The sequence below is a fragment of the Agelaius tricolor genome, unplaced genomic scaffold (assembly GCF_023055355.1).
Source record: "Agelaius tricolor isolate 1412-34295 unplaced genomic scaffold, bAgeTri1.0.p SCAF_9, whole genome shotgun sequence".
Lineage (NCBI taxonomy): Eukaryota > Metazoa > Chordata > Aves > Passeriformes > Icteridae > Agelaius > Agelaius tricolor.
In genome coordinates, this window is record NW_027269269.1 from 34896362 (window position 1) to 34924353 (window position 27992).

A 27992-nucleotide genomic window follows, 5' to 3' on the forward strand; every position below is an offset into this window, starting at 1 on the left:
TTAGCTGTATAACATTTTTATTTTACTATATTGACATTTTATCCACAAATACTTTATCAGAGTAAAAATAGAAAATAATTGTTTTATGGAAAATTACAAAAAAAAAGTCAAAACAAAGAAATTTGTAATAATTAGCAGAGTATAAGTGTCTTTATTTAAAGAGTAAAAAGTATGCAAAACCCCTTCTGTTTTACAAAAATTGGGAATATTCTATGTTTTCCTTCCGGCAGTAACAGAAAATCCTTTGACAATATATTCTACATCTTTTGTTTTACTGAAGACGTCAAGTTAGTCACAGATTTCTCCCTCAACTACAGACATCGTGATAATAATTTTATACCACTTGAAAGGTTCTTTCTTTACTAATTAGAACATGGTGGAAAAGCAGATGGAGCCACAACAAAGAACCCAAGGACCCTTACTCCTACTGAAAGGCTGCAAAGCAACAACAGGATGTAACCGCAAACAAAGGATGGGAGCAGAAGTTTCCCCCATCGGACTTAACCATGTAACAGGAAGAGGCAGGGGAATGAAGTATTGATACTGCTTTTCAATTTTGCTGTGTGCTTACCCACAGTCCAGTTTGATATAGAAAGCTGGTATTTTAAGCTTCTTTTCTTTTTATCCTGTATTTTAACTAAAAATGCCTCTCTAAAACTCTGCTATCTAGAACCCGTGACTTGTACTGGACTTGTGTTTAGTCACGGAACGTTGTTACAAGCAGAGCTGCTGCCCTCAAACATCCACTTCACATAATTCTTGGTTAAGCAGACCTGCATCTCCTGCACAAGATGCCTCCAACACTTGCCAATCAGTGACACCAACTCTAACAGCAAGAAAAGGGGTGATGTTGACCTTTCATGACAGATACATTTATATTTTTTGCTCAGGGCTTACAATGTTTTTTACAAGCAAAATGACATCAGCATGCTCAGCAGGTGGAGTACTGTAAGAACTCAAGGATGAGAACAACAGTAAGAGTTACCAAAAGAATCCAGCAAAAAACCTTTGATTTTATAATCATGTCAATGATGAAAAAACACAAATTAGAACTATATGCAAACCTTCTAATCAAGCAAAACCTATTTGCAGATGAGCATCCACCTACAAAAAAACTTGTCCTCAACACATCTTGAGGATACACACAAGTCTTTGTATTCTCTGCCTTCTGCCTGCAAGTGTAACCATTCCTGCTCGGCTCAAGAGCAGCAGTGCTCTTGAGAGCAGCAGTGCTCTCACTGCTCAGCACAAACACACTTTGTTCAGAATCTCACTGTTCAAGGACTTCAGATTTAAGGTTTAAGAGCAGCTCGATCCCTAACAGAATTAAAGGTCTTCCCTTGTAATTGTAAAGTGTTACCAGAGGGGGTTTAATTTCTAAAACGTTGGTGAACATCAATGCTGACATAGTAATTATGCTTTTTTTTAGCAGGAAGAGGCAAAAGCAACCCCCAAATCATACCGTTCTCAGACATCAAAAGAAGCAGTCTAACAGACACCAGTATGGAAACTCAAAAGCTGAAGCCTACTTTTCTCTGCATGTGTAAGTTTGCAAGAAGCACTGAGTAGCTCAGAATTCACGATACATCCCAACTATTTCTGACTCATCATCCAGACTTCAAATTGCACCCAGCTCTGGAGCATGCATTTGGCTTAAGAAGCTTCAAAAATATCACTTGGAAGTTCAAAGAGAATTTAATTTTAAATAAAAAGTACCTCTTTGTAGTTAATATACGTTAGACTGTACAATGATTGGGAAATTAAACCACAGTTCTCTGTAAAACTATTTTCAATTTGCTTTCTGTTCCTAACCAGGGACTACTGACTGTGATTAACTTAAGTCTTTGGATACTAAGGTTGACTACCATGCAGGTATAAGCACCTTGCAGAACACAGCATTACTACTCCCCACCAAAACAATCCGCTCTTTGGGTGAGGGCTGTTTTTTCAAGTTTTTGAATTACCTGATGGGGAATGGCATGGGGGGAAGAAGTTCACCTTTGCTTTCTGCCAAATGGCTAATGTCAAGTATGTATTTCAAAACAGGTATTTGCCCTCATATATGTATATTATGTGCATACTATAATGAAATACTCATAATTGGCTTTTCACCTAAGCCATATCTAAACCTGGATCTTCTTCTTCAGCACTGATCTCCAGTTAAGTCTAGTCTTAAGTGTCCTTTGCTTTTAAACACAGAAGCTATTTTAAGAACTTGATGCTTTGTAACATTTAACATGTCTTTCAGCTCCACTTGATTAACAGAATAATGAATATATTGTAAACTTTGAAAGCATCAAATGCCATTTGGTAGTTCAGCAGAGAACAAAAGACTGGAAAAGGCTGCATTCACACAACTGATCAGCCTGGGGACTACAGGGACTTAATTTTTGTTAAAAGTGTTGCAAAAATTACTTTGCACAGCTGTGGTCACAGGCTCCACCTCTCACTAGCTGCAGAAGTTGGGGTGATCCCTTAAATTACATTAAAATATATGCTGTTAAAAGATCCAAATTTATGCACGTCTGAATTCTTTATAGAAATTCATGCTCTATATTGTACAATCAAGAAACAAAAGACGTTTCCAATTCTGATCAAGGTAAGAGCACCAACTGCTCTGGTTATAGAGGAAAGGCCTCAGGTTCCCACTTACAGGTCCCAGTGCTTAATTATCTTTCTCTGCTTGCAGGGATGCTGTAGCCAGAGCCACTGCTGTAACTGGCTGTGCAATGCCATGGAGCTGCATCTTGGCCAGTTTCTTCTGCTCGCACTCCGTGACCAAGCGGTTCAGCTCTGCTGCGCTGTACCCAATCAGAGTCTTCAGGTCGCACACAAATTTGTACACAAACCTCTTGCCCTGCACCTTGCAGATCATGTCTCCATCATAGTAATACCTGCAAAACAGAAATCAGCAACAGAGAATTTTAGCATCTGCAATTTTCATATGCATCCATTACTTACTTAAGGTCACCAGAGGCTAAAATATTATTCTTTTTCTCACTGAGATTCTCATAATTTCATATTCCAAGATATTGCTTAGGCATTTTCTTATATGGGAAAAGGGAAGTGTTGAAAATTGTCTCTGTACCTTGGTATATTAAGGAGAAATAAAGCACAGTAATTATTTTACAGGCTACTGGAAGCATCAGTTCAGGAGAAAGTCCTAGACCAGTTAAAAAACAGCTTGTCAGGGAAGATGTCTTATAGGTAGTGCTTTGCCTTAATAAGAAAATACTGTCTTTCCCCATATTATGGTCCTTTGCTTTGCTTTTCTGAAGAAAAAAATTAATGCTGGAAACGGGTTGAAAATTGCCAAGCAGTTTCCATGCTATGAAAGCAGCTATTCTCTCCATACTGTCTTCAAAAATGGAAATAAAACTATAAAGGCATGGGTTGGATTTGTGGGGTTTTGCTGGTTTAGTTTTTTTGTTTGGTTTGGTTTTTGTTGGGTTGGGGTTATTTTGTTATAATTCATATGCTGTTAAAACTACATCTTTGCCTTTACAACTAAAAAGGGAAGTCTCTAACTATAAGTATCTTTTATATTATGTGACACAAGAATTATCAGTCTGGGCAGAAATATAGTGAGATAACAAGGTCTATATGACCCCCCCCCCCCAATAAAACACAAGTTAGAATTTTGCAGTTTTCTTGCTGTTCTACTCTCACCACAAGCTTTAATAGAATGTGTATACCATTCCTCATTAAGGAAACTTAAGTGACTGGGATGTAACTTGGATTTGATGAGCTTGAAAGCTTATGATAAATTGCAAAATAATAAAAACTCAACCAACACAACTCAAACAATGTAATTTCCTCAAAACCATCACCCAAATATAGAACAAATGAACCCAGATTTCTTAACTGTCTAAAACTCAATCCTGTGACATGTTCATAAAGCAAAGATGATTCCTGTTCAGTAGCAAAATTAAGTCAATTAAAACACAAACTTCTGACTCCTAGCTCTGGTGGAAAAGAGGTAAGTGACTAAGAATCCCAGCAAATTCTTCACACATCTCAAGTTCTGGAAAAAAAAAAAGTCTTTTAATTTCTTACTTTTGAGGGTCAGGACCTAAGCAGCAGGACCAAAGACAGATGAGAGACAGGCTGTGTAGAAAACAATGTTGGTAAATCAGTTGGTTACTGAGATCATACAAGAAACCACAGAGGTCTGTCATGGAGTACAGGAAGAGTCAGAGTAGCTTATTATTGCTCTGTGGGTAAAGACAGTGTGGTTTGTTTACTAAAGCTCTCCTTCAGCTTTTTCCTGAATGGCATAAAATTATAAAAAAGCTTCCTTTCCAGTCCTTCTCCTCACTCTACCCCTCAAACCACCACCTGCCTCCCTCAACTCCTCCATTTCCTTCTCTGTATCTCTATGCTTACTCTTGGCTGCCACTACAGCTTCCACCCAGCAATTCTCCCATGCCAGCCCTGTTCTCCAAAACATCTCTGCATCAGCTGAAGGAACTGCTGTAATGCTGTCCAGGACTTTCAGCCTCTTCCTGAGGTTTAGTTGCAGTGAGTTGAATGAACTCTGTAAACACGAGGGTGGGATCATAATTTGTGTTCAGCTTTGAAGCAGAGTCTTGTAGTACTGGGCAGAATTGGAGAAGGATGAGCAATACCCTGGTGAGTCCCTTGTGTGTGAAAGGGAACACTGGGCTCAGTGTGGAAACTGTTGAATATGACAGGGTAGAGGACATAGAGAAACTGAGCTCTGCTCACTTGGGCACTATGAAGCAGAAAAACAAAGTTTGCAATATGAAGCCATGGCATATGTCAAATGGCAGTGGTGATCATTTTTTAAAGTTTGTTAACGCAGTACAAGCCTTTCCATTTATTGTACAATCCCATATAATCATCCCTATATCAAAAATGCTGTAGAAAAATGTTTTATAAAACTGAATATACTTTGAATTACTTAGTCCACATTACTAATAGGATCAGAAAGGAAAAGAATCACAGAATATTAGATCATGTTTATATGAAGGTCCAAAACATGCAAGATTCCCACATCTCATGCTCTAAACGCTCAAGTTAAAATCAGTTAATGTAGCGAGAGGATATTTTCAATACCATGTTCAATGTACTTCTGATTACAGCATTTACCTACTCAAAAATATAGAAAGCTAAAAATACATAACATTAAATACCCATGCAAGTTCACAAAGTTACTGGAACATTCCAAGATACATGGAAACTTTGTTTCAGAATAATACAGAAGATGAAATTTTTTTCTTCAAGTCTCACCTTCCTACTCGATAACTAAACAGACTTAAACAGGATTTTTAGAACATTTACCAAGATATGTATAACAAATAAAAGCTGCTCTTCCCTTTCTGCCCCTCAGCCCTAGTTTCTATATGCCTGCTTTTCCTGAAGCTGGGCAGAAGAGCCAGCATATTTCTCAATAATACCAACATTATTTCCTGTATTAATCAATGATTGATGCAGTGATTTCAATACATTAGTAAACAAAACATATAATCATTTATTAAACTTCAGCTTGGCACCAGAGTTTATCACAGGAGCAGCAAGAGTCATTAAATATCCCTTCAGACATTCAACTGTTAGAAGACATGTCAATATTGATGCAGCTGCCAAAATGACACCACTTTGAGAATTGTGATTTCTGTAATTCTGTGATTAAAATATAAATGCAAAATTTTGCTAATAGTGATTTATGCAAACTGGTGTTTAATATCCCACTGATAAGAGCATAATTCCAAAGTTCTTCAGCTGCCTTTGGCATCTTCTGTGGAGCTTGTTGATGAAACCCAAAAACATCAGCATGGTTTACGTAATTTTTATGTATCAGAAGGTTTTCACATATGCCTTTAGTACACAGACTCACAGATACACGGGTTGGAAACATGGGAATGGTATTGGAACAATACAGGCTGGGGAAGAGCTGCACTGGAAAGGTCCAGAAACTCCTCCAGCCCTCCAACCCAAGAGTCTGTGATACTGAGAAAAAATTAACATTCTCATTAATATATAAATAATGCAAGAATAGCCATACAAGACCAGACTAAAGATCTATCTAGAACAGGAACAGACTCCAAGAGACTGAAATCAGACTCCCAAGAGACCTAAGGAAAAGCATGAGAGTAAGCATCTACCAATGCTCCTCCTTGCTTTTAGTGACCTGAGCCTCAGGAACTCTCATAAGTTGCATCTTTCAATACCTAATATGGTTAAAAATATTTGTTTTTCATTAATTTTTCCACGTCTGTCACACATAAAATAATTCTGGCATCCTCAGTGCTGTGCCTAAAGAAGTTCTAAGACAAACAAAAGGGTATAGTTTAGCTGTGTATCTCATGCCTGTCAAATGCTAATTAAACACTCCCTAAAAGGGTAAAGAAAGCCAGAATATGATACTTTACCATAATTTCTTACAGAGGGATTTTCAAATAGGAGATGATATTTTTATATAATGCTAGAGGACTTTACTTCAAAAAACACCAATCAAGCAACGGCACGTATCCAGAAGTGAAAATGCTAGTAAGTAAAACATAGGCCCTCAGTCAAAATGGAACTTCACTCATACAAAAAGAAATTCTAAACCTGCTTGAATAATTTGCAGGATTAGGCAAAAAACATCTTTCTCAAAAACAAATCAAGAGAAATATATTTAACAATATCAGAATAAGAAATCAGAAGTTCACTCTCAGTGATTTCAAAGAACGTGGATGAATTTTCAAATGATTCCAGAGACTAAAGTAATCAGGGAAAAGCAGTTTAAAATTCAGGTACTTGCACTCTTCCCCCTCCTCAAGTACCTCACCCACAGTGAATCAATAATACAAGTCCCTTTTATCAATGTCAAACTAAAAAATCTCAATGAAATGAAGATACTGAAACACTTCCATTTCTTCAGATCATTGTGATGTTGGAATTGCAACTGTTGGAACATAGCTGTCAACCGTATTTTTCAATTTAAGATCCACACAATAAGAACAATGACATGAAACAATGAATATTTGAAGTCAGAAAAGGTTCTTACATACAGAAAATGACTAACAATTATAGAGAAGTATCTGCTTTATTCCATAACAAGAGCAAGAAGAACACAGACAGTAGAACATAAAAATAAGTTGATAATTCACATTTCTGTATCTTTCATCAATAATCAATATTGTTTGGCATGCTACTAAAAGCATAAATATTGAAGATAAATAAAAACCAGGTATATTTCTGGAAGTGAGCAACCCAAATTAATGATCTTGAAAAAAGGAAATCTATTTTCAAAAGGTTATTCTACTAGCTTCTTTAAAAATGAAAAAAAAACCCAAAATCTCAAAACAAAGGCAAAAAGCCCAGCAAATACCTCTGCCCTAAGATCAGCAGGATCTCATTGCAAGGACCAGCTTCAGAAGATCTGCCTTACTAAAAACACTGCAAGTTTTGCATTATGTTAATTGAAGAGGTAGCCAAATGAAAGCAAATCATACCCCACGAGTTCCTTAAGTTTCTTACCTCAAAGCCCGACTAAGCTTCTCATAGTTCATGGTGGGCTTGTTCTTGCGCTGTCCCCATTTCTGTGCAACCAGTTCGGGCTGGTTCAATTTAAACTCTCCTTCATCACCAACCCAAGAAATACAGTCCCGAGCATCTTTGTCTGTGAGAAGTTCTAACAAAAACTGCCACAGCTGGATCTGGCCGTTGTTCCCTGTTAAAACAGGAATAACAAGTTTCACTTCAAATTGTCCTTTTCATGTTCCATTCATGGCTAAAAACTTGCAACCAACATATTAAAGCAGACCAGCATAGACTATATGATGGAAGGAAAACTTTCACTTAATGAATCCCTCCTAATGATTCTTTTGCAAACGTTTTCTTGTCATCAGTACCCATTTTTTAAAATAAAAATTAAGAATACAGGAAAAAAAATAATCAAAATTAATCACATGAATCTTCCCCTAGAACTTAAAAAAACCACAACTCCCCCAACATAACCATTTAGAAGCATATCTGTCTTTAAAATAGAACAGATTTATCAAGAGCTGCTAATTCCTCTTCACATACACATATGTGTGTAATAGCTGTTTTTTAAAAAAACGTTTGGTCTCAAAGTTTCAACATGAAATATGAGAAACACAAAAGAAACCCCCAAATTTCAGTTTACACCAATGTTGCATCTTTCACATCCAACAGTTAAGATTTTTTTCTAACTCAAGAAGCCACAGTAAAATTCCTAAATTCTCAGTGAGATAAAGAGAGTAGACCTGATGGCTGAAGAAAGAAACACACAGTATTCTTCACTAATGTCAGCCAATAAAACCTTGGCCTTAAAATTCTGAATAACATCCTTAGAGGCCTTTATGGAGTCTAAAACAAATAAAAACTCAAGGATGAAGAGAAGGAAGGATTTAACAGAAAAATTCACAACATAAAGGGAAGCAAAACAAAAATGACAGTAAGAAAAAATAAAGAAATTAATAATCAAAGAGTATGTATAAATAACAGTAATTCCTGTATTAAACTGAAAATTTAGTGTGCAGTTTTCCAGACATACATTCATTTAACTAAAAAAGAAATATGAAATTTTATAAATTTTGAAGTCACCAGACTGGGGAAGAATGGAGGAGGAGCACAACAGACAGTGCAAGTAGCAGCTAGGCTACATTTTACAACATAGAGTTTATTTTCTTTCCTTTCTACAAATAGAAGGAGGTTCAAAGCTTGAATAAATGCTATGCAGTGGTTTGAGAGGACAGATTGTTAAGTGATAGGGAAATATATCCATTTCATTTGCTGCAGGATGGAAAAACCGCAGCATCATGTGTGAGCTGACCAACCTGCCAGGGCTGCCTGTGCTTACCACAGATTTTTGAACCCATGGCTCCCTTCACAGAGACCCTACAAACCTCTCATCTGGAGCTACCAAGTCATGTCTCACCAAACTGTAATTCAAACGAATGGGTCAGTGTTCAGTGCATTAGCATGTAAAATAATGGAGGCCATACCTGTTCTGTTCCCAGGGGAACTCCTATCTTCCCCGGAGATCCTTGGAGCTCTCTGTACTTTGGCTGCTTTTGCACTGCTGTTTATCACTTTGATGGTGGTGGGGGTAGCAGGCTGTACGGATGCTGGTATAATCTGCACAGCTGTAGAGCAGAGAGTGTTGCAGAACATCAACTATAAATTGTTTGAAACAGGCATATTTTATTTATTACCTGTATTAGCATAACATCTAGAAGCTATTTTTTTCCTTTGCTAAAAAGGCACACTGCATTAAGTCACAATGCTAAGTATAATCTAAAGATCTTTTTACCTCTTATTTGAAAATTGCAGTTTTAGACTCATTGCAGAAGTGTCACATTACAGATAAAACACCAGTTTTAATTTATTATGTGTTTACATGCTTCCACAAAAGGAATACAAACTCTCTCAAGCCCTTGTTTTGTCTTCATGCTGTTCCCACATGATCTGCCCTAATGCCCTTTTCTCTACAGTCCCTGCACAAGCTCCATACCTGATATTCAAACAGCAAACACCTTCTATTGCAATGGTGTAGGAGGACATAGATGCCCCACTCAAGCTGGCTTTAACTAGACACAACCACAGGATGTAATAAACAGTATGTCTATTTAACATATAAGATGCTTATAAATCATCTGAAAATTGATTCATTTCAATAATTGATGACACTGCTTAGCTGAAAGAATGAGTTTCAAATAACTGGAAAGTTACTTTAATGTATTATTTCTAATATTGGTTTCTAAGCAAGTCACCTCTTCCACAGAACCCTTCAGTTTTTGGAAACACTTTTTTATTTGAAATTAATATTTAAATAGATCCATTCATTAATGCAATATATAACCTAAAGCCCTGAAACAACTAAAAACCTCAAATATGTATCCTAGACAGCTTATTTCAAGAAAGTGAAAAATTTACCATCCAAAATGAAAGTTATAAACTTCCATAGCTCAGGTCAAATACTACCTTTCAGCCAGTAACAAAATACAGAGAAACTCAACGTTATCTTTTGAAGTTTAAAATATGTCCTCCTCTCTTTCCCAAGGAAAATCTCTCGAGTGATTTTCTAAATGTTGCACTATCATACTTCTGAACCACAGTACAGTGCTAAACCTGCACACAGTGAATTGTGTGAATTAATGCTGACACAAGTACTTACGCTGATCAATTGTAACAGTTGCTATTTCTCCAGAGTGTTCTTGGCTAGCCAACACATCTACAGATTGGAGAAAAAAACAATAGGCTTATATTTAACCTGCAAATAGTAAGTCACCTGAAGATCAAAAACCTTATTTCATAGAGGAAAGAAATAAAAATTTGGTATTAGTTTGCAAGAGACATTAGTTTACAGTTCATGGTCTTACAAGTGGAGATATTTAACATCTGTCACTCATTTTTAGAAGGGTGTACATGGCAAATTTCCACTAGCTCCCTCCCCAAAAACCTTCTGCTATATTATGTAAATGAAGACAGAATTAGTTATTAGTCTGGCAAGTCACCTCCAAGCATGGTACATCTGAAATGCACATATATTTATTATATGCACATACATTGCATCACTTAGCAGCTGTGTTGTGTACCATCTAAGGATTTCACTTCCTGTGCTTAAAAATCTCCACTTCAATATGACACAGAAATGTACATTTAATAACTCAAAATCAATATTTAATTATAGAACTAGCAAATTCAGTGGATGCACAAACTATGAAGCTTTATAAAAAACAAAGGCGGAATAATCATTCACTACCTTCCACCAGTTATGAGGTTTGATAAAAGACAGGCAGCGTTTAGTATGCAGACAATGTTTCATGGCAGCAGACATTCTAATACCTTCTCTTATCTTGTACCGATACCCTCGTTTTTACCATCAACATCAAGTAAAGGAAAAATGACCGCTCGTAATTGGTTTCATAGTTCAAGAAAAAAATCTGGGAAAAAAAAGCCCGTACACTTTCGAAGAAGTTCCAGGTGGCTCCAGAGGATTTCTCCCCGTGGGACACGCTGGAAGAAATCTTCTTGGCTGAGGTTGCAGAGGTCCCTCCCAGGAATGCTGAGTGCGTTGAGGTCGATGTCAGTCATGCTGAACTCCTTCATCACCCACACCACCCAGTGGAGCACCTGGTCTGTCGACCACTGAACTGGGTCTGGAAAAGACAGATGAAACTGCAAGTCACCTCATCATACACTGCAAGGTTATTATGAAATAACTTCCAAAGAGTAAAGGCACAACATCAAGAAGCAGAGTTACTGAGACCAAATCTACCTGGAAAGTTGGTGACTGCACTTAAAATGGTGATGGGACGGTGTGGGTTGGTGGGGTGACGGAAAGGGTGAAAGAACGATTTTCTTTAGAGAAAGATTTTACATCAGATCTATGCCTGACATATCTCAAACATAAAAAAAGAATTTTCTTCTTCCACAGGTCTTTAGCTTCAAGAGAACAGTACCCTCTCTCACAGAAGGATACTCTCCTTCAAAAATATTGATCAGTTTGTGATTATGGCAAAATACTGCATTGTAAACTCATTCACATCATCTCAGTTTCTGCTGACAAAAACCACCACTGGCTATGTTTGGGATGGATTCATTTTTTTCCCCAGAAGTCCCTATTGTGATGTACTTTAGGCTGGTGACCAAATGGGCTTGAGTTGGCTGCAACCCATGTTCTCCTTCCTGGCCATTAGGAACACCTAACTTTTTGATGGTGACTGTATTATGGACACCTGTACCAGGAATCCTGTTGGGATAGGGATTGGGATTGTGCAATGTTCTGAAACTGCTGTATTCTTTCAAGAATATCTTACCTCTGTGCTGGGTTTTAATGTACCTTGTATCACTCTACTAAACCAGAAATCCCATGTGACATCAATGACTTTTAAGTAAATCTGATATTCAGTATTACCCCCTGCACACATGGAATATCTAGAAGAACAGACTGTCTTGTCAGACTATTGGACTCCAATGCAAGGCCTTCTCTGTTTCTCATTCAGCCACCCCAGGGAGTAGACAGGGGGTGCACACAAAACTGAGGAGGGACAGCTGACCTCAATTGACCAAAGGCACATTCCACACTACAGGGAATACTGAGCAATAAAACTGAGGACCAGGTTTTTTTCAAGTATCCCTTGCAGAGAGCCTGTCTGAGCATTGGCCTATTGGAGGTGAGTGATTCCTTCTGCAGGACCTTTTCAGCCAGACCATCAAGTTTTGGGATGTTAACATTGGATCCAACATATCAAAATATGTCAACAGGTAAGGACAAGAAACTAAAGTAGGGACATCTACTTTTCACTGGAGCAGAGTGATTATTGCTGCGGAGATATTTTTAAATTCTGATATCCCAAGCAGATGTCACCTTGACATTTTTTTAAGATTTAAAACAAATAAAATTAAGCATTAAGAAAAATTAAGCAAATTAAGATTTAGAGAAGGGAAAGTACCCTAAGTCTATAAACATTTATCTAGGAGCTACAAATTTAATTTTGGTTAACAAAGAACAGCTACATGGTATCATTTTTCACTAATGCTACCTAAAACAATGCAATGTAATCCTGTGGCAAAAGACACACCACAAGAGGGTTGATCTACCAAACATCAGTAGCAGTGAGCTTCCATCAAAAAGCTGCTAATTTGTTCTCATTGAGAGAACACAATCTGCAAAGAAACAAAAATCATTACTTTCTCTAACCACTTCTGTGGTTTCCAAGCTTTCTGCTGCTCCATTTTCTGCATTTATTTCTCATAACAATTAATATTTTCCTTCCTTCTAGGTACCAAATATTTGAATTCCAATAGCAGAAATACTTGTAACAGAAAAATATTTATAATCTCTATAAAATCCACCCAAAACATAACATAAATATAAAACAACATTTTAAAGACCTGCTAAATGCTAGTTTTCAATTTGCAGCAAACCAGAGAAGCCTGTAAGGACGAAGACATTGAACTACTACTTTTCTGGATGATTATTTATTGACTAGTCTTGACTCTTAACATCAACACATTCTGTCTTCTGAAGATTCAATAAATAATTTTGGATTTTAATGTTGAACCTAGGAGCACCTTATTTCAACCCAGGTCCCTGTAATGTCTACTCAGAAAACATTTAAAATGTTATTCTTTTTAGAAGTTTAATTTAGCACATTTTTTTGATATCAAGAGAACACTATTCTTCACAATCTACAGATCTCTGTCATAATGAACTAATATGATTTTCCTAAAAAATCTGCACTACTATGGCCCAAAAATCATTGACCTTTTGAAGCCACAGTTGTGGGTTATAGTGTTTTCTCAAAGCATCAGCATTATTAAAGTTTATTAAAAATATTATTCAACATAACAACATTGGTTTAAGTAATTTTATTCTAATATTAATGTGATAGCATGATGAAAAGTATTAGTCTGCTTCTGATAACGCCTCACATTTTTTTTGTTCAAACTTAGACATCAAATCCCTGATTATCAACAGACATAACATGAGAAAAATTGTTTCTGAAGTGCTTACCATTGAGAAAGCTAAAAACTCATGAAAAAGCATTTGCTTTAGTTATCAAAAATATGCTCAAAATATTGGCAAGCTGCATGTCTGCAAAGACCAGTGACTTGACTGGAATTCTTAAATCCTTCCAAACTTCCCTCTAGCCAAATATATTCCAGTTTTACAGGTCTGCTCATATGGAACAACTTCCTGAATATGTCTTGACAGTACATTTCTGCCAGTCATAAGAAGCAATTCAGCTGGACAATCTCCCAAACATGATATAGGTCAACATCCCACAGTTCCAGTTCAATCTTAAACAGACATGCAGAGATGTTTTTAAAGCTAACATTAAAAGAGCAACCTGCTAAGTAACAACATTAACTCAAAAAAAGATGATCATCCAGAAAAATATTTCTTTTCAGTTCTGAATCCTCTTCCTCCAGTATGATGAAGTCCAGCACAGATTCTCATACAAAATCTAATTTAACAGAATATTCAGCATCCTCCAGTCCATGAACAATTTGTTTTAGCAACTCTACAGGCAATGCCCCAATACTGCTCAATTCCACACACACCTGAAGTGCTTTATCACTACCACACACATTTTAAGGAGGGCAGGAAGAAAAGTACTTTCTAAAAACTACATTGACAAGGTAGTTATGGCAGAAAAGCACTCATTTAATGAAACTATTATGAGCATTCATTTTACTTCTCCTTGGTTTTTAGAGTAGGAAAAAATTCTTCCCTGTGAGAGGGGTGAGGCCCTGGCACAGTGCCCAGAGAAGCCTTGGCTGCTCCATTCCTGGATGTGTTTGAGGCTGAGCTAGACAGCACTTGGAGCAACCTCACCTAGTGGAAGTTGTCCCTGTCAATGGCAGGGGATTGGAACCAGATGACTTTAAGGTCCCTTCCAAGCCAAACCACTCCATGATTCTACAATTCCCTTATGCAGATTATTTGCATTGAACTAACCCATACCACAGGTTTCCTCTGCTGAGGTCCTTGAGCACCAACCCCGCACAGCACAGAAGGGACCAGCCCCCAGCTGAATGCACCCACAGCTGTGCACTGTTACCATAAGGAATTCCAAGGCGCTCCTGCTCCTTTCGGTAGCCTTCCAGCGCTGCCGCCCACCGCGTCACCTGCTCGGACGTTTCATCGGAAATCGTTGCAATGTGTTTTGTTCCATCCAAGGTTATCACTTGAGCTTCCTCAACAAGGTGAGCTTCAGCCTCTGCATGATGAGCATCTGGATCAATCACAACCTCCACGGTCTCCACAGGCTTCACGATTTCCAGGATGTTCAGCTTAGGCTCTATCCCTAAGCATGGAAACATCACAAAACTTAAAGACAGTAATGCAAATATGACAAAAATGTTGTTTTAAAGCTTTCTGATTAGTAGGGCTAGCAAACTCAGGAAAGAAGCAGGACACAGGAGTGTAATCAAATATCTCTGAGTGTCCTAAATTAAAATGACGTACTCTATTACAGCTTCTTGTTTTATTTAAGTGATGTATTTCACAGATCTTGAACAGAATGGTCAGCATGTGAGCATAAAGTACAGTATTTTGGTCTGTAAGAAATATACCATATAAAAAACCCCAAAACAGATAGAAAAAGCAACCTCCAAAAGGACCCAGGACAAGTATCCAGCTATACTCCAACCATAAGGCATTTCTTTCAGCATTTACAATATTTCCCTGATATCTCTGTAGTCTACACAAAGCAGTTAACACTTTCTTTCAGTACTCTGAAGCAGGCAGTATGTTAAACAGCAAATTAAAAGAAACCTAGAAAATTCTTCTCATCTTAGACTTCATCAGGTATTAATGTTTTGGCTTTTTGTCTGTCATCTCAGGTATTAGATCACAGAGCTAACAAGATATGTCTGTATCTATTCTGCAGCAAGAAAGAAGACATTCACTAATGCTTTGTATCACCACCTTCTCTGTTATCTTCCGAGGTGTTTTGTCCAGCTGGTGCCTCATTAATTTTCATACATTGTACAGAAGATTTTTCAAAATTATTTCAATTTTTCATTATAATGCCAACAACCACACTTATTTTAAGAGATTTTTATCAAACCTATTTTCACATAAAAAAAGAATCCTTGCAATTCTATTTTATCATGAGTTGGAAAACCTTGACTATGGTTAGGCTGATGAAAGTCAGATTCACAGAACCTCATGTGGCCAGAGTAACTTCAGTATCTTATATTGTACAGATATTACTTTGTGTCCTTCCTGTGTAATCTATATTAAAGCACAGCATGAGATGGTTCTGCAGGTAACAGCCTTAAATGCTAAATCCACAATCCAGTCAGACTTTGTAATGGAAAACAAATGGAGTATGTACCTGTATTACAAGTAAGAAAAAACAAATCTTTTTCAGACAAGTATTCCTCTAGATTTTAATATGCATTCAGCTTGAAAAAATATTAGAAAGGGAACAAGCACTATAAAGACCCTCGAGTACAAAACTCAGCAATGTGAAATCAAGGAGGTGAAAACAGATGACAGCCACTAAGTGGTTGATTAGATGAAGAAGCAAATATGAAGACTAAGGAAGACTAAGGAAACAAATACCTTACTTCGGAGAGTGTTTTATCTAGGCCCTGAAAAATTAATATGCATAATGCAGGCTTCCTTCAAAATCATACAAAAACAGGTAAGGGAAGCTACTAAGGGTTAAGATTCTATTTTTGGTCCTCAAAAAAGAAAGTAAAGAAAAAAGAGATACAGTTCATTATTGCTCAACAAAATAATTCACTGTGTGTCATAAAACTACACGCAATGAATCACTGTAGAGGAAACATCTTGTAAGTAAAAATGGGAATAACAATCTGCCATCTAACTCACTGCAACACCAGAACAACATTAATCGCCTGGGTTTGCCTGCATCTCTCCTCCCATAAGAGATGACCAGTTCCAGATTCCCATTCCTCCAACCAGAGCAAACGAGTTAGGGCAAGGCAGAGCGCCATAAGAGTCTTACTAGTAAAATGAAAAAATAGGAATGGTATTTCATCTGCTGTAGAATGAAATGCAATAAAATAACTACACTCAAGTTCAACTATAGAAGAAGAAGAAATATGTTTCATCTGTTGTCTTTGAATTTAAAGCCAGCTCATCAAAATTTGCTAGAACATTTGAACTGACATAGCAGCTTTTCTTTCAAGAAATAAGAGAGACCAATCCACCACAAGGATTAGCATCACTGATTACTCTTAGTTGAATTCTATACATTACATAAGTGAGGGGAAAATAAACATAAGTGAACTGAGAATCTCTCAAAACCTCATTCATGCAGGTAAAATATGAGGATGGAGTAAGAAGCTGTTTTTTGCCATCTGGCTCAAAGGGGGACTATGGTCAAGAGTAACAAGTCCATTTTCCTGTTAGTGATCCAAGTATCTTCCTTTTGTTTATATGCATGCTATTTGTTTTCTGATATTCTGCCCTGCCATATTTTACATGCCTTTAACAAACAGGTATCTTATGAGTTATTAAAGTATCAAGGCCTGAAAAACAACACTGAGGAGTATTCCAAAGTGAAATAGAAGTACTTAATATTCAAGTGTTTCTTTTAAGATGGAAGGCAGGGAGGGGGAGAGAGAGACAAGGTGTGATGGGGACATGGAGCAAGAAGCTCCTTGTGTTATATGATCATGAACCTCAGTTTTACATTAAAGGGAAAAAACAAAACACAGGAAGAACATGGGTGGTGGTTTTGAAATTGGGTGGAAACACCAATTTCATGTAGTGGTTTTGGTTCGCCAATTTGAGATTTCGCCAATTTTGACATTTCCCAGGTGGCACATTGAGGAGTGTGATGGGTTCAGCATCAGCCAACCACCAATGCACTCACTTCCTGCTGTGAGATAGGATTAGAAGAAAGGCAAAGCAGGTTCAAAATTTTAAAAGGGTATAAAGAAAAATTTATTAACAATAACTAAAAGAAAGAGCAGCAAGAATCAGAACAAAACCTTCAGAACACTTCTCCTCCCCCAGAACCTTTTCTTTCCCACTGACAATGTAAAGAAACAAAACTTAAAATTTCAGTCAGTTTACCACCACTAGAATAGTTTTTCTTCAGTTCACTTAGGGAGAGAAGTCCCTCTTATTAATGTTATGGAGACTTCTCCACAGGGGAAAAAAATCCAGTTCTCTCACGGCTCTCAATTTGTCACAAATAGCAGCCACCCAGGGAAATCTGCAATCTTGAAGTCCTCCCACTGCCATAAGCCTTCCCACAGCCATGTTTATGGGCCAAATTATGGGGTATTGTTTTAAAGATGAGCTGTTCAAAGGCAAAAGTTCTTATTATCTATCTCTAAAATCATCTTCATCTGTGGGAACAGAGGTCTTCTCCTGGGGGTACAGGACCACTCTTCTCTCCTTTTCTGTTCAAACATCTCATGGGATCACAGCTACTTTAACATCTGCTTACTTTAGCATGGAAGCCTTTGCTCAATATCAAATTGCACCCTTCATGTCCCCATGGCTTTCATGTGTTACAGGGAAATAGAGTCTTTTCTCCACAGCTTTACATAAGTATTCCAGCTCCAAGATCAAGGCATCTCCTCATCCCTCCCATCTGGGACTTGACTCTTTCACTGACATTGGTGTCTTCATGTTGCTCCTTTACATGCTTTCATCTTGTTCCACTCTCTCAAGGGAGGACTGAAGCACTGAAAGAGTTAATCTCTCACCCAGGGCCTGCAGATGGTCACTGGGTGCCAGAGGTGGGAACTGTGGCTGGGGCTGTGTCAGGAGCAGCTGCATGGCTGCTCTTTGGTTTTCTCTGCATTCAATTCCAGCCGCAGGGCCACTCTGCACAGGCTGCAGGGCTGCCCCTGCTCTCAGCTGCTTGATCTTGTGCAGTGGCCGTGCTGGGGGAAGGGGACCTGGTGGCAAGATCTCCACAGCCATGGCCGGGCCTGCTCCAGCCAGGGCTCCACAGGCTTCTCTGCCTTCCTGCCTGGCAGTGCTGGGGCCTGGCCCGGGCAGGACGGGGCCTGGTGCCCCCCAGACCCCCGGAGAGGGGCCTGACCCCATGGCAGAGCCTGCCTGGCCCGGCCCATGGCACTCCCTCCCCTGCCTGGCAGCCGATGGTGGGGGCCCCATGGGGAAGGGGTCCAGCCCTGCCCTACCCCAGCCTGGCTGAGACAGGGTGCCAGGGCACGTTACCTCTTTGCAAAGAAGAAGAGAAAGAGGAAGTTCCTGCACTTCTTTCGTCTTTAACATGTGTTTTTCACAGAGGCATATCCAGCTTTCCGGTGGCTGGAAGCTTTGCATCACTTCTCTAAATGTCTCCCATGCAAAACCATGGCAAACCCAAAAGATGATAGTAAAGACATTCATTGCTCACATCCTTTTGAAAAGGGAAGTCTGAGCACTGAATACTAGAAGTTACTGGGCATGAATTAAGAGCAGTTACTCTAGTTCCCTGAAGGATATTTCTATTCTATTTTATAAGTAGAAAGGTAGTACACTTCCCATTACATATGGGAAACTGAGGACTCAACCTAGCATTAGTCACCTGACACTCAGCATTAAATGCAAATTGTCTTACTGAAGACTGTTAATACAAAGCAGAAAAGTTTTCTTCTGTTTAATCCACAATGAAGCCAAAAGGAAACAAAAAGTGCACCTCATATTTTGCTCATTTGCTTTGCTGATATAACTCAAACCAGATAACTAATCTACTCTTGTATGAACTTGTCTCTGTTTAAAAATACAGAAATAAACACCTGTAGCTGTTGCCACAGCCCAATATGTACATTGTCTATAAAGACTGGTGGCTGTTTGGCTGTCCTTCCACTCAAGACATATGGAGGGGGCAAAGAAGAAAACTAGGACAAAAAGTAAAATAATGACAAAAAGTAAAACAATGAAGCTGCTAGTTCCTGAAAATCTGACAAAGAGAAATCCTGTCATACCAGAGAATACAAATAAAAACTGTGCGTTAACAAATCCATATCCAACTGGTTAAGGTTCCTCTTACACAATGGTTGATTCTGACTTCTCATCCAAAGAAAGCAGACAGTAGACAGTGATCATGGACCTTGATAAGGATTTTCAGTTAGCTACATTTACTTTCACAATGTAATTGTTCCTAAAGCACAAAAGCTCACTCATCTCACACGGGTGAAACTGCCACCTACCTACACAAAAATCTTTTGCCTGCATTGATATTTGGTCTGATATGAGTAACTACTCAACCCTGAGGAAAACCTCATACTGTAACTGATACTACTTGACTAAGAGTTGTTTGGGTTCTGGATTTGGTTTAATTTTGGTAGTTATGAAAACAATACAAAATTCCTTTAAAAAACCTTTCAAATAGCATCAGTGCATGACATTTACTTCAATTTTACTACTTAGAACTACAGTACACAATGAAAAAGACATTCTGAAGCTCTGTGACCATTCATTTATTTTCTCAATTTTACAGCTAGGAATAGGAGATTAGGTTTGCTCACAAGTATTTGTGCAATATTAGTTTGTCTGCACAACAGACAAATGTAACTGCTTACCTTGCCTAGATATTACTTGTACACTGAGTTGCACTGTTCCATCTGTTTTCACTCCTTGATCAAAAAGGCTTCGATCTGGGTCCAGCTTGAGATAAAAGCATTAAAAATTAAAAAATTAAAAATATGTATTAGTCTCATAGATAGAATAAACTTGCTCTCCTTTACATTTTAGAAACACTGGGTGCCTGCAGCAAATTTTCTGAAGAAGCATGCAAATATTTTTAGTACTGTCTTAGACATAGTACAGAACAGAAAAAATTTTACCGTATTTGAAACTTGCCACTCTGTTCTGTTTAAGATATTTTTGCCTACAGGAACATTTTTTTACCTAAAAGAAGTAATGCAATAGGAGGAGGTACCTCCACTACCTGAAAACTATCTACAGTTCCTTCTCTGAGTTTTTAACACCTTCATAAAAATTCTTATCTTTATAACAATATTCTCCTGCTGTTTCTGGAAAAGCCACAGATGTTTGATTGTAACTTCAAATAAAACACAAAACAGTTACACTGTCTAACATGTGCCAATGCCTGCAAAAATGAGGGGGGGAGATTTCTTGAGTAATGCTTTGCTACCTCTATACCTCAATAATACAGAAAACTTCTCATTTAGATTATAAACAAGATTAGAATTATGGAAGTTCTGGCAGCAACAAATGATGTGGGCTACCTCAAGAGAAAGTAGTATGGTCATCGCCCTCATTCTTACACTAGCAAGGTGCTTTCTTAACCTCACACCAGGAACTCCAAGAATATTTTGATTGTATTCACACTGAATTAGTGTGCATATATTAAATGGTCTGATGATAATGAACCTGACATGAAATTAAACTCTTAACTGCAGTAAATACTCCACATGAAGCATGAATTCTACAGACAAGGGAAAAAAGAGAAAAAGTAAGTAAAACTTTTTCCATTACAAAGTTAAATCTTTCATAACCTTTCAATTTACCTGGATATCTTGCAGACAAATCTCATGTGCATCCAAGGAACACTGCAGTCTGGGTTCCAGCAACTTCTTAAGATTTCCAATGGGTTCACTGATGTCAATAGCCTGACTCACAAATTCTGCGGTGGTGTAGCTTTGCTCGACAATGCTTAAATAGCAAATTGATATAATAAATCATTACTTACATGTTAATAGAGCAGGTATAGGACAGCTTAATAAAAGTTGGAAGTGAACTAGATAAAAAGTAGTAATACTGACTCTGAAATCTTAATAGCATGCAGTGTTGCATTGCACTGAGTAGTTTATTCAGTTATTATTTTGCACTGAGTGGTTTGTTGTGTATCACATGGTTTGCTCTGTACACCCTCCCAAGTCCTGTGGTGTTGTTTCCCCCCAGGCTGGTTCCTCCCTTCTCCCCCTCTCATCACTGTATCCCATCGGCTGTAGTTCCTTTCCTCCCCCGGGTTTAAAATCTCCCACCACGAGGTACCCGGTCTCTTTCCTCTCCCGGGCTCCCTGTTTTCTCTCGCAGAGCTGTTCTACATTAAAGCTGTGGAACTTTGGTCCCGAGCAGAAAGACCGCCTCTCATCTTTTGCTTTTGTCCTTGTTGGCATTGCTGGGGTCCAGAGCTAGCCAAACTGATCCCCCATGAGGTGAAAACTGACAACGTAGTATTAGTTTGAGTACTCCCTGTTTGAGTAGAGTTACCTACTAAATTTTAGTTTACCTACTAAATTTAGTTACCTACTAAATTTTACAGTTGTGTAATTCCTCTTTTACCCTGTCACCACTAAAAGGCTCAGGTAAATACCAAGATTCAGATCACATTTTTCAAGACAGTAAGGCATGGTTTGCATACCACATGTTGTTAACTTCCATGTAGAGTAAACTAATTTCATTTGCTTTCCCTGGACTGTATTTAAAAGATATTCAAGTTAAAAGCAAACACAGAAACACAGACAGGGAAAATAGAAGGAAAAAAATGCTCACACCCATACAGAGCAACTTTCCATGTCTTTTCACTGGTCAGTACAAGAATAATAAGCTTAACACATAAAAGGAGCAACCAGAAGGAACTACAGCAACATGGAGCCTTGAAGGAACTATTAGTCATATGACATGGTTGTCCCACACTACAACGACAGTATTGGCACAAGCATTCAGAAATGTCATTGTTATGGGACACATTTATAACAATGACCTTACACAGTCTCTTCATTTACACAGAAAGAAACCAGAATGTACACAGACACAGTCTGTAAGTGGCAAAAATACACAAGGAACTTAGAACAGTAAGAAACTAGTAAGTGGCTTTGAGTCAGTTCTCCAGAACAGGTTCTTAGAGAGTAGTTAACCTAACCAGCCTCCTCAACCTACCTGTTGGAGACTGAAATGTTATGGTATATGGCTTAAACATCTTTATGAAGGATTTCTGCCTATTATAGCAAAAGTGGGTAACCAGAACTGCACCAGTGCACCCTGAATGGGCCTCCTGACTTGAGGCCCTCAAGGGCAAATTAATAGAGAGAAGATAAAGTGACCTAAGTCTGGGCTGGGGGAAAAGAATACATTCACAAGAGTGTGATAAATGATACTCACTTCTAAAATTTTAAAAGGTATATTAAAACCTTATCAAAAATACAAGAGAAGACTGAATACAGAAAATATTACAGAACCAGGATTTTTCCTACCATGGGCTGGCTCAGCTACACAATGAATGTTTTGCCTTTTAACCCTTTAGCCCCTCCCAAAGTTCTGTCTCACCACCAAGGAGACCAGATGGAGGGAAGCAACAAGATATCATTGGGACCCTTGGAAGGGTGATATGCTTCCACTTAATATTTGTCACTCTCCCTGACCCTGCCTCCCACCTCTATTGCTTTTTTTCTTTCTCTCCAGTATTAAATAAAATATATCAATTTTTTTGGTATCAGCATCTAACCTCATTGGGTTTTAATTATGTTTTGGGTTATATTTCATACCTTCTGTGTTTGATCTGTTTTATTCTGAGAGAATTTGTTTTCTTTGCTCTTCTGTGCTTAGACCGGAATGTAGCACTATCTTACACATTAACTGATGCTCTGAGCTTCCAAACACAGTAGTGAAAATTAGAAAGGAAGCATACAAAACTAAAAATCCAGGTTGAAGTAATTAAATCAGAGGGTATCCTACTTCAGTATGTACAATTTCAATGGCCCTAACAACAGTATAGGAGATACCGAGCATCATTTCTGCCCTGTTAAAAACAAATCATCCTGCACAAATCCTGTATAACAGTAAAGCAAAGGACTAGAGACATAGAAAGGTCCATCTCAATTACAGAAGGATCCACTGAAGCTGAAAGGTTTGCAGCACACACACAAACATACTACTACAGACATGAAAATAGGAAAAGTAAAGTACTAATAACACAGCAAGAGATAACCAAAACAGTTTGGGATTTAGATAATTAAGGCTGAAGAACATGACAGCACTATACTGATTTCCTATAGTGGCTACATCTCAACTTCTGGAAAACCACTGTTTAATTAGACAAGAAACAGAAAAACAAATTAGTCAATTAATTGCTGCCTAAGGATCCCAAAAAGCAAAGACCGTACATACCTTTCTTCAGTGCACTCCTGTTTCTCAGTTCCATCAATCTCAATTTCTATCAGCTCCTCTGCCTCTCTCTTAGTCATGGCTGCAACGTCTTAAGAACAGAGCTATGAACAGAAAAGATTTTTTTGTGTAAGTCACAGACCAACAAGACTAGACAATATTTGGTGTCCTATCACACATTTTTTAAATCAAATACCAGAATAGCCTTTGAAAGCCAAAAATAAACCCAAAACCTAATTCATATTTCACAAAATATATTACTATGCCTGTTCTCAAATAAATGTTCTAGAAGCAAACATGGGACTATTAAGACATTTACACAGAGCCCAAAGCCTCCATCTCTTGGAGGCACCCAAATTTATGGATTTTTTTTGTTGTTGCTACAGGCCACCTACAGCAAAGCACATCTGAAAATCCAAACTACCTTCCCAGCATGGCTGAAAGATGCTTATTTGAGCAGCATTTTACATGAAATGCTGCAGAAGGCAGTTAGGGAGAAGATGAACGATTTCTTCATAGGCAAATAAAGTCAACAACAAAGTGTTTGTTGACTATCTCATCTTTCCACCCATGCCTCCCATAGGTGAACAGCTGGTGACATGAACACAATGAATGTATCCTGTGAAGTCCTAAACTAAAGCAGGATGTTAGTAATGAAATGAAAAGCTATTCTGTGACGACTTTCTCACTAACACTGCAGATTTTCATGCCCTGTAGAACACTGGAACCTCTTGGGAACATAAGTGGGAAACAAAGAATTACAGCACTTGGTCTGTAAGACATAGTTAGTCTGGTATTACTATTTTTCACTAACCATACACCATAACTATGAAATAGATATGATAAAAACCAAGCCAAATTATATTAACAGTTTACAATAAATAACAGCATGAATTCATACTAAAAGAAGTAGGAATTAGAAGTACACTGGAAGGAAAAAAAAACAAAACACTGGAGAAAAAGCAAAACATTACTACTATTTAAATAGCCAAAATAGAAGAGGTCACCAAGATTTCCATCCTGGAATCATCCTTTCCCAGGTACTACTCTATCCCAAACCAACTGTTAGCAAGAGTATCTACTGAAAACAAGACAATAAGGACATGCATTAATCTTTAAAACTTCTCAGAAGCAGTAGCAACCAACTATGTTTTACAGCTGCTACGTAAATTGTCTAAAGAAATTCAAACTACTCATCATCTCCTTCAAAAACTGTTTTGTAAGATTAGCTGTCAAAAAATCAAGTGCTCAATGTGGTTGATTCTGTAAGAAACTACCAAGGTTAGGAAGTAAATAAAACACCTATGAACACCTCACCACAAGAAGCAAACCCAGAACCTGTTCACAGATCTGGCTCTGTGAAAATCTCCAAAGGGCCAGTCCACTGAATAGGGCCCCAGGAATCCAATTCCTGTATCACTTAATCTTGTGTATTATTCTCATGATAAATGGGAAAGACTGAAACACAGCTTCTGAAGAATGCAGACAGGCTTAAATATCTGAATGCAATGACACCCACATAGTTACAGGTGATCTGCCAGACTGTAAAAAAATATTTCAAACCCAAGATTTGAGCAATGTCTCTTGCTGAAAACTCCCAAAGAAGCAAACTGATACGATAAAAAAGGGGAGAATGTCTTTTCTGCATTAGCAATCTGTTGTCTTATCTATTACAACAGTTCTATTATCATTTTGGTGCAAGGATTCCATAGCCTCAGAGTTTCCTACCTTCTCATAGGCAGCTCCTCTGAGCACTGACTGTTCCTGGTCCTTGCAGCAGCCAGCTGACTCCTCTAAGTCCTCCTCCTAAACTACTCTTTTATGCCATTTGTTCTTACTGGCTACAGGTGTGGCCTGTTAAGATCAGGCCTGTTCCTAATCGTTAGTAATTGGTTCCAGTTGCAACTCGTTGGGGGATAAGATTACATTCTACATTACCTTCATTTATCCATACTGTGTCCCCCTACAGCAATCAGATTAAACACACAAAACAAAGGTAAATTGTCTTTTTTGTGATGAAGGGAGTTTACCAGTAAGGTCACAAAGGCTTTAGGCTGGGATTTCTGTTCTTTCACATATTCATATGTTATTTACTGAGAAAACAGTGCAAACTTACAGAAAGAACTCACCACCTTGATAGATTTCTGCCAGAAATTATTCAATACACCTAAATGCAGAGTGATGAGAGTGAGAAAATATTACTGCCCACAGCAGCAGTACAGACTTAGTTAAGGCATTTAGAAGTCCCTGTGGATTGGACTCCAAACTGGCAGCTGGGACTAGTAACTGCTCACTCCCTCTTCAAAGGCAGTTCATGGTTGAATCTCTCAGGCTTTCAGATCCCTGGAGGGACAGGAAAGAGGAACCCAGGCACAAAAAGCAGGTGCACAAATAACAGGCACACAAAGAGGAAGAAAGATGGTTCTGCTGAGCACAGACACAAAGAAGGGAGATGGGTATGAAGAATAACAACATAATGTAAACACACAAAGTCATTAAAGTTCACAGAAGCCTAAAGGGGAAAATTATTCAGTCTTCCCTATACTAGCATGAAGAGATTTCTTACAATATAAACATTTCACATGAAGTCTAGCAGTTTGCTTCTACAGGATGATGCAGAGTTTTAAAGTGAATATAGGTTCAGATGGGACTGAACTGCCTGCCCCTTCCCTGAAGGCTGCTGAGAGACAAGAAGGCTCAAAGAGCCTGGCTTGCATGGAGGGTTCATGTGGCAGGAACACTTCAACAGCAGTACTTGTTCAAAGGAACATAAAACCTGTGGTTGATTGCTGGAAGGCTCAGCCTACTGATTTCTGCTTGTTTCTACTTTTTCTTTCAACCGAACAAGCCCTAAGACTTACCAGTTAGCCAAGAAGAAAGCTCACCTCCCCTAACATACAAGAAGGCATGTGTCAACAGAGCCTTTTTCCCTTGTGACAGCCCAGTGTTACTCCAGTATCTTTTACAGTAAGGAGAGTAGTCCCCCTGTTCTGTTTTAAGATCTATCTTTTTCCTAGAACACGAGGAGTTAAGCAAGGAATGAGCCCACTGTGAAATGGGCACAAACTCTATGAGCAGAATTGTTTGCTACCCCAGCAGGTAATTGTGAGATGGGCTCCAGCTCTGGAGCTCATGCACATAATCAGCTGATACTGAAGCCCAGTCACTGGAGTTATCTGTGCCCCAGAGAAGCTCTGGTGTGCACAGCACATGGTTCCTACCCATCCATATTATCCAAATTATAGACACCAACACAAAGCAGGTAGCAAAGCAGACAGCCTGTCCTTTACAGATCAGCTTTTACAATCATGAGCCAGTTCAGTTTTATGATGGAGATAGTGGAGCACTGAAGAGGGTGGGGGGAAATCACACCAAATTGATGCGTTTAACTTCCCTACCAACAGCCTGAAGTGAGAAAATAAAGCCAAACTGGGAGCTGTGGCTGTGCAGCATGTACCTGGCCAAACACTAGGAAGCAAACTACGCAAGATCATGGGATCAGTTAGGTTGGAAAAGACCTTCAAAATCATCATGACTGAACGCCATGAACATCAACTGAGCAGCATGTCACCTACAGCATGGCACTAAGTGCCACATCCAGTCTTTCCTTTAGCATCTCCAGGGATGGTGGTTCCACCACCTCCCTGGGCTGCCTGTTCCAATGTCTAATCACCCCTTCAGTGAAGAAATTGCTCTTACTGTCAAACCTAAACCTTCCCTGGCACAGCCTAAGACTCCTTTATTACTGATTTGCGGAGGAGCAGAGCCCACCTGGCTGCAACCTCCTATCTGGGAATTGTAAAGAGATACAGGGTCTTCCCCGGGCCTCCTTTTCCCCGGGGTGAGTCCCTCCAGCTCCTCCTGATCAGACGTGGGCTCCAGACCCTTTCCCAACTCCGCTGCTTTTCTCTCGACTCCCTCCAGCCCCCTTAATGTCTTTCTGGGAAAGACTGGCCCAGAACTGGACACATCACTCGAGGGGCTTCTCACCACTGCAAGGGGAGAGCCACAAGACGCCACACATCCTGTTAAGCTTTCAGCCAAAACAGGGTTTTTACAAGCGGGGATAAGTTTCCAGGCGCCGGGGAGGCCTCGCGATCCCCGCGGCGGGAGCCCTCGATCCCTGATCCCAGGGGCCCTTCCCCGCGGCCGCCAAGGCGCCACCTCCCCGTGGGCCCCGCTTCCCGCGGCGCCTCCGCGTCGTTGTTTGAACCCGAAACGGAAATGGGACCGCGGAGCCGCCGGGAGAGAAACGGAAACAAAACACGGGCCGGGCCGCGCTCACCCGCCGCCGCCACCGTCCGTCCGTCCGTCCGTCCGCTCGCCCGGCGCACCGACACGTCCCGCCGTCCGTCTGCGTCCAGGAACTCCCCCAGCTCCGGGTGCAGGACCGGCTCCGGGAGCGGGTCCAGGAGCGGGCTGCGCCAGAATCGGG

The 27992-nt window shown here is 39.1% G+C and overlaps 1 protein-coding gene and 1 long non-coding RNA gene across 3 annotated transcripts; one reads left to right on the plus strand and one right to left on the minus strand.

Annotated features, from left to right (window-relative positions):
- GABPA (GA binding protein transcription factor subunit alpha) lies at positions 1-27983 on the minus strand. Of its 2 annotated transcripts, none has more exons than XM_071433653.1 (10): positions 27843-27983; positions 23561-23661; positions 20959-21103; positions 20008-20092; positions 14544-14789; positions 10938-11132; positions 10148-10204; positions 8976-9116; positions 7486-7678; positions 1-2894 (listed from the first exon to the last, which is right to left on the minus strand). In XM_071433653.1, exons 2-10 carry the CDS (start codon positions 23635-23637, stop codon positions 2666-2668), a joined length of 1368 nt encoding a protein of 455 aa, XP_071289754.1. In that variant the 5' UTR covers positions 23638-23661; positions 27843-27983; the 3' UTR covers positions 1-2665. The 2 variants fall into 2 exon arrangements, with proteins under 2 accessions (XP_071289754.1, XP_071289755.1); XM_071433654.1 differs by lacking the exon at positions 27843-27983 and adding an exon at positions 27548-27746.
- LOC139593052 (uncharacterized) lies at positions 1435-3638 on the plus strand. The gene is made up of 2 exons (XR_011680187.1): positions 1435-1543; positions 2690-3638. It is a non-coding gene; the product is annotated as an uncharacterized lncRNA (long non-coding RNA).
- Positions 27984-27992: the final 9 nt, after the last annotated feature.

Excerpts from the sequence above, each read along its gene's own strand:
- GABPA (XM_071433653.1), bottom strand. The coding sequence starts at position 23,637 with ATGACTAAGAGAGAGGCAGAGGAGCTGATAGAAATTGAGATTGATGGA. Across the intron at positions 9,117-10,147 it reads AACTGTTACAATTGATCAGC|CTGTGCAGATTATACCAGCA; the intron begins GTAAGTACTTGT and ends TCTGCTCTACAG. Across the intron at positions 2,895-7,485 it reads AAGCTTAGTCGGGCTTTGAG|GTATTACTATGATGGAGACA; the intron begins GTAAGAAACTTA and ends TCTGTTTTGCAG.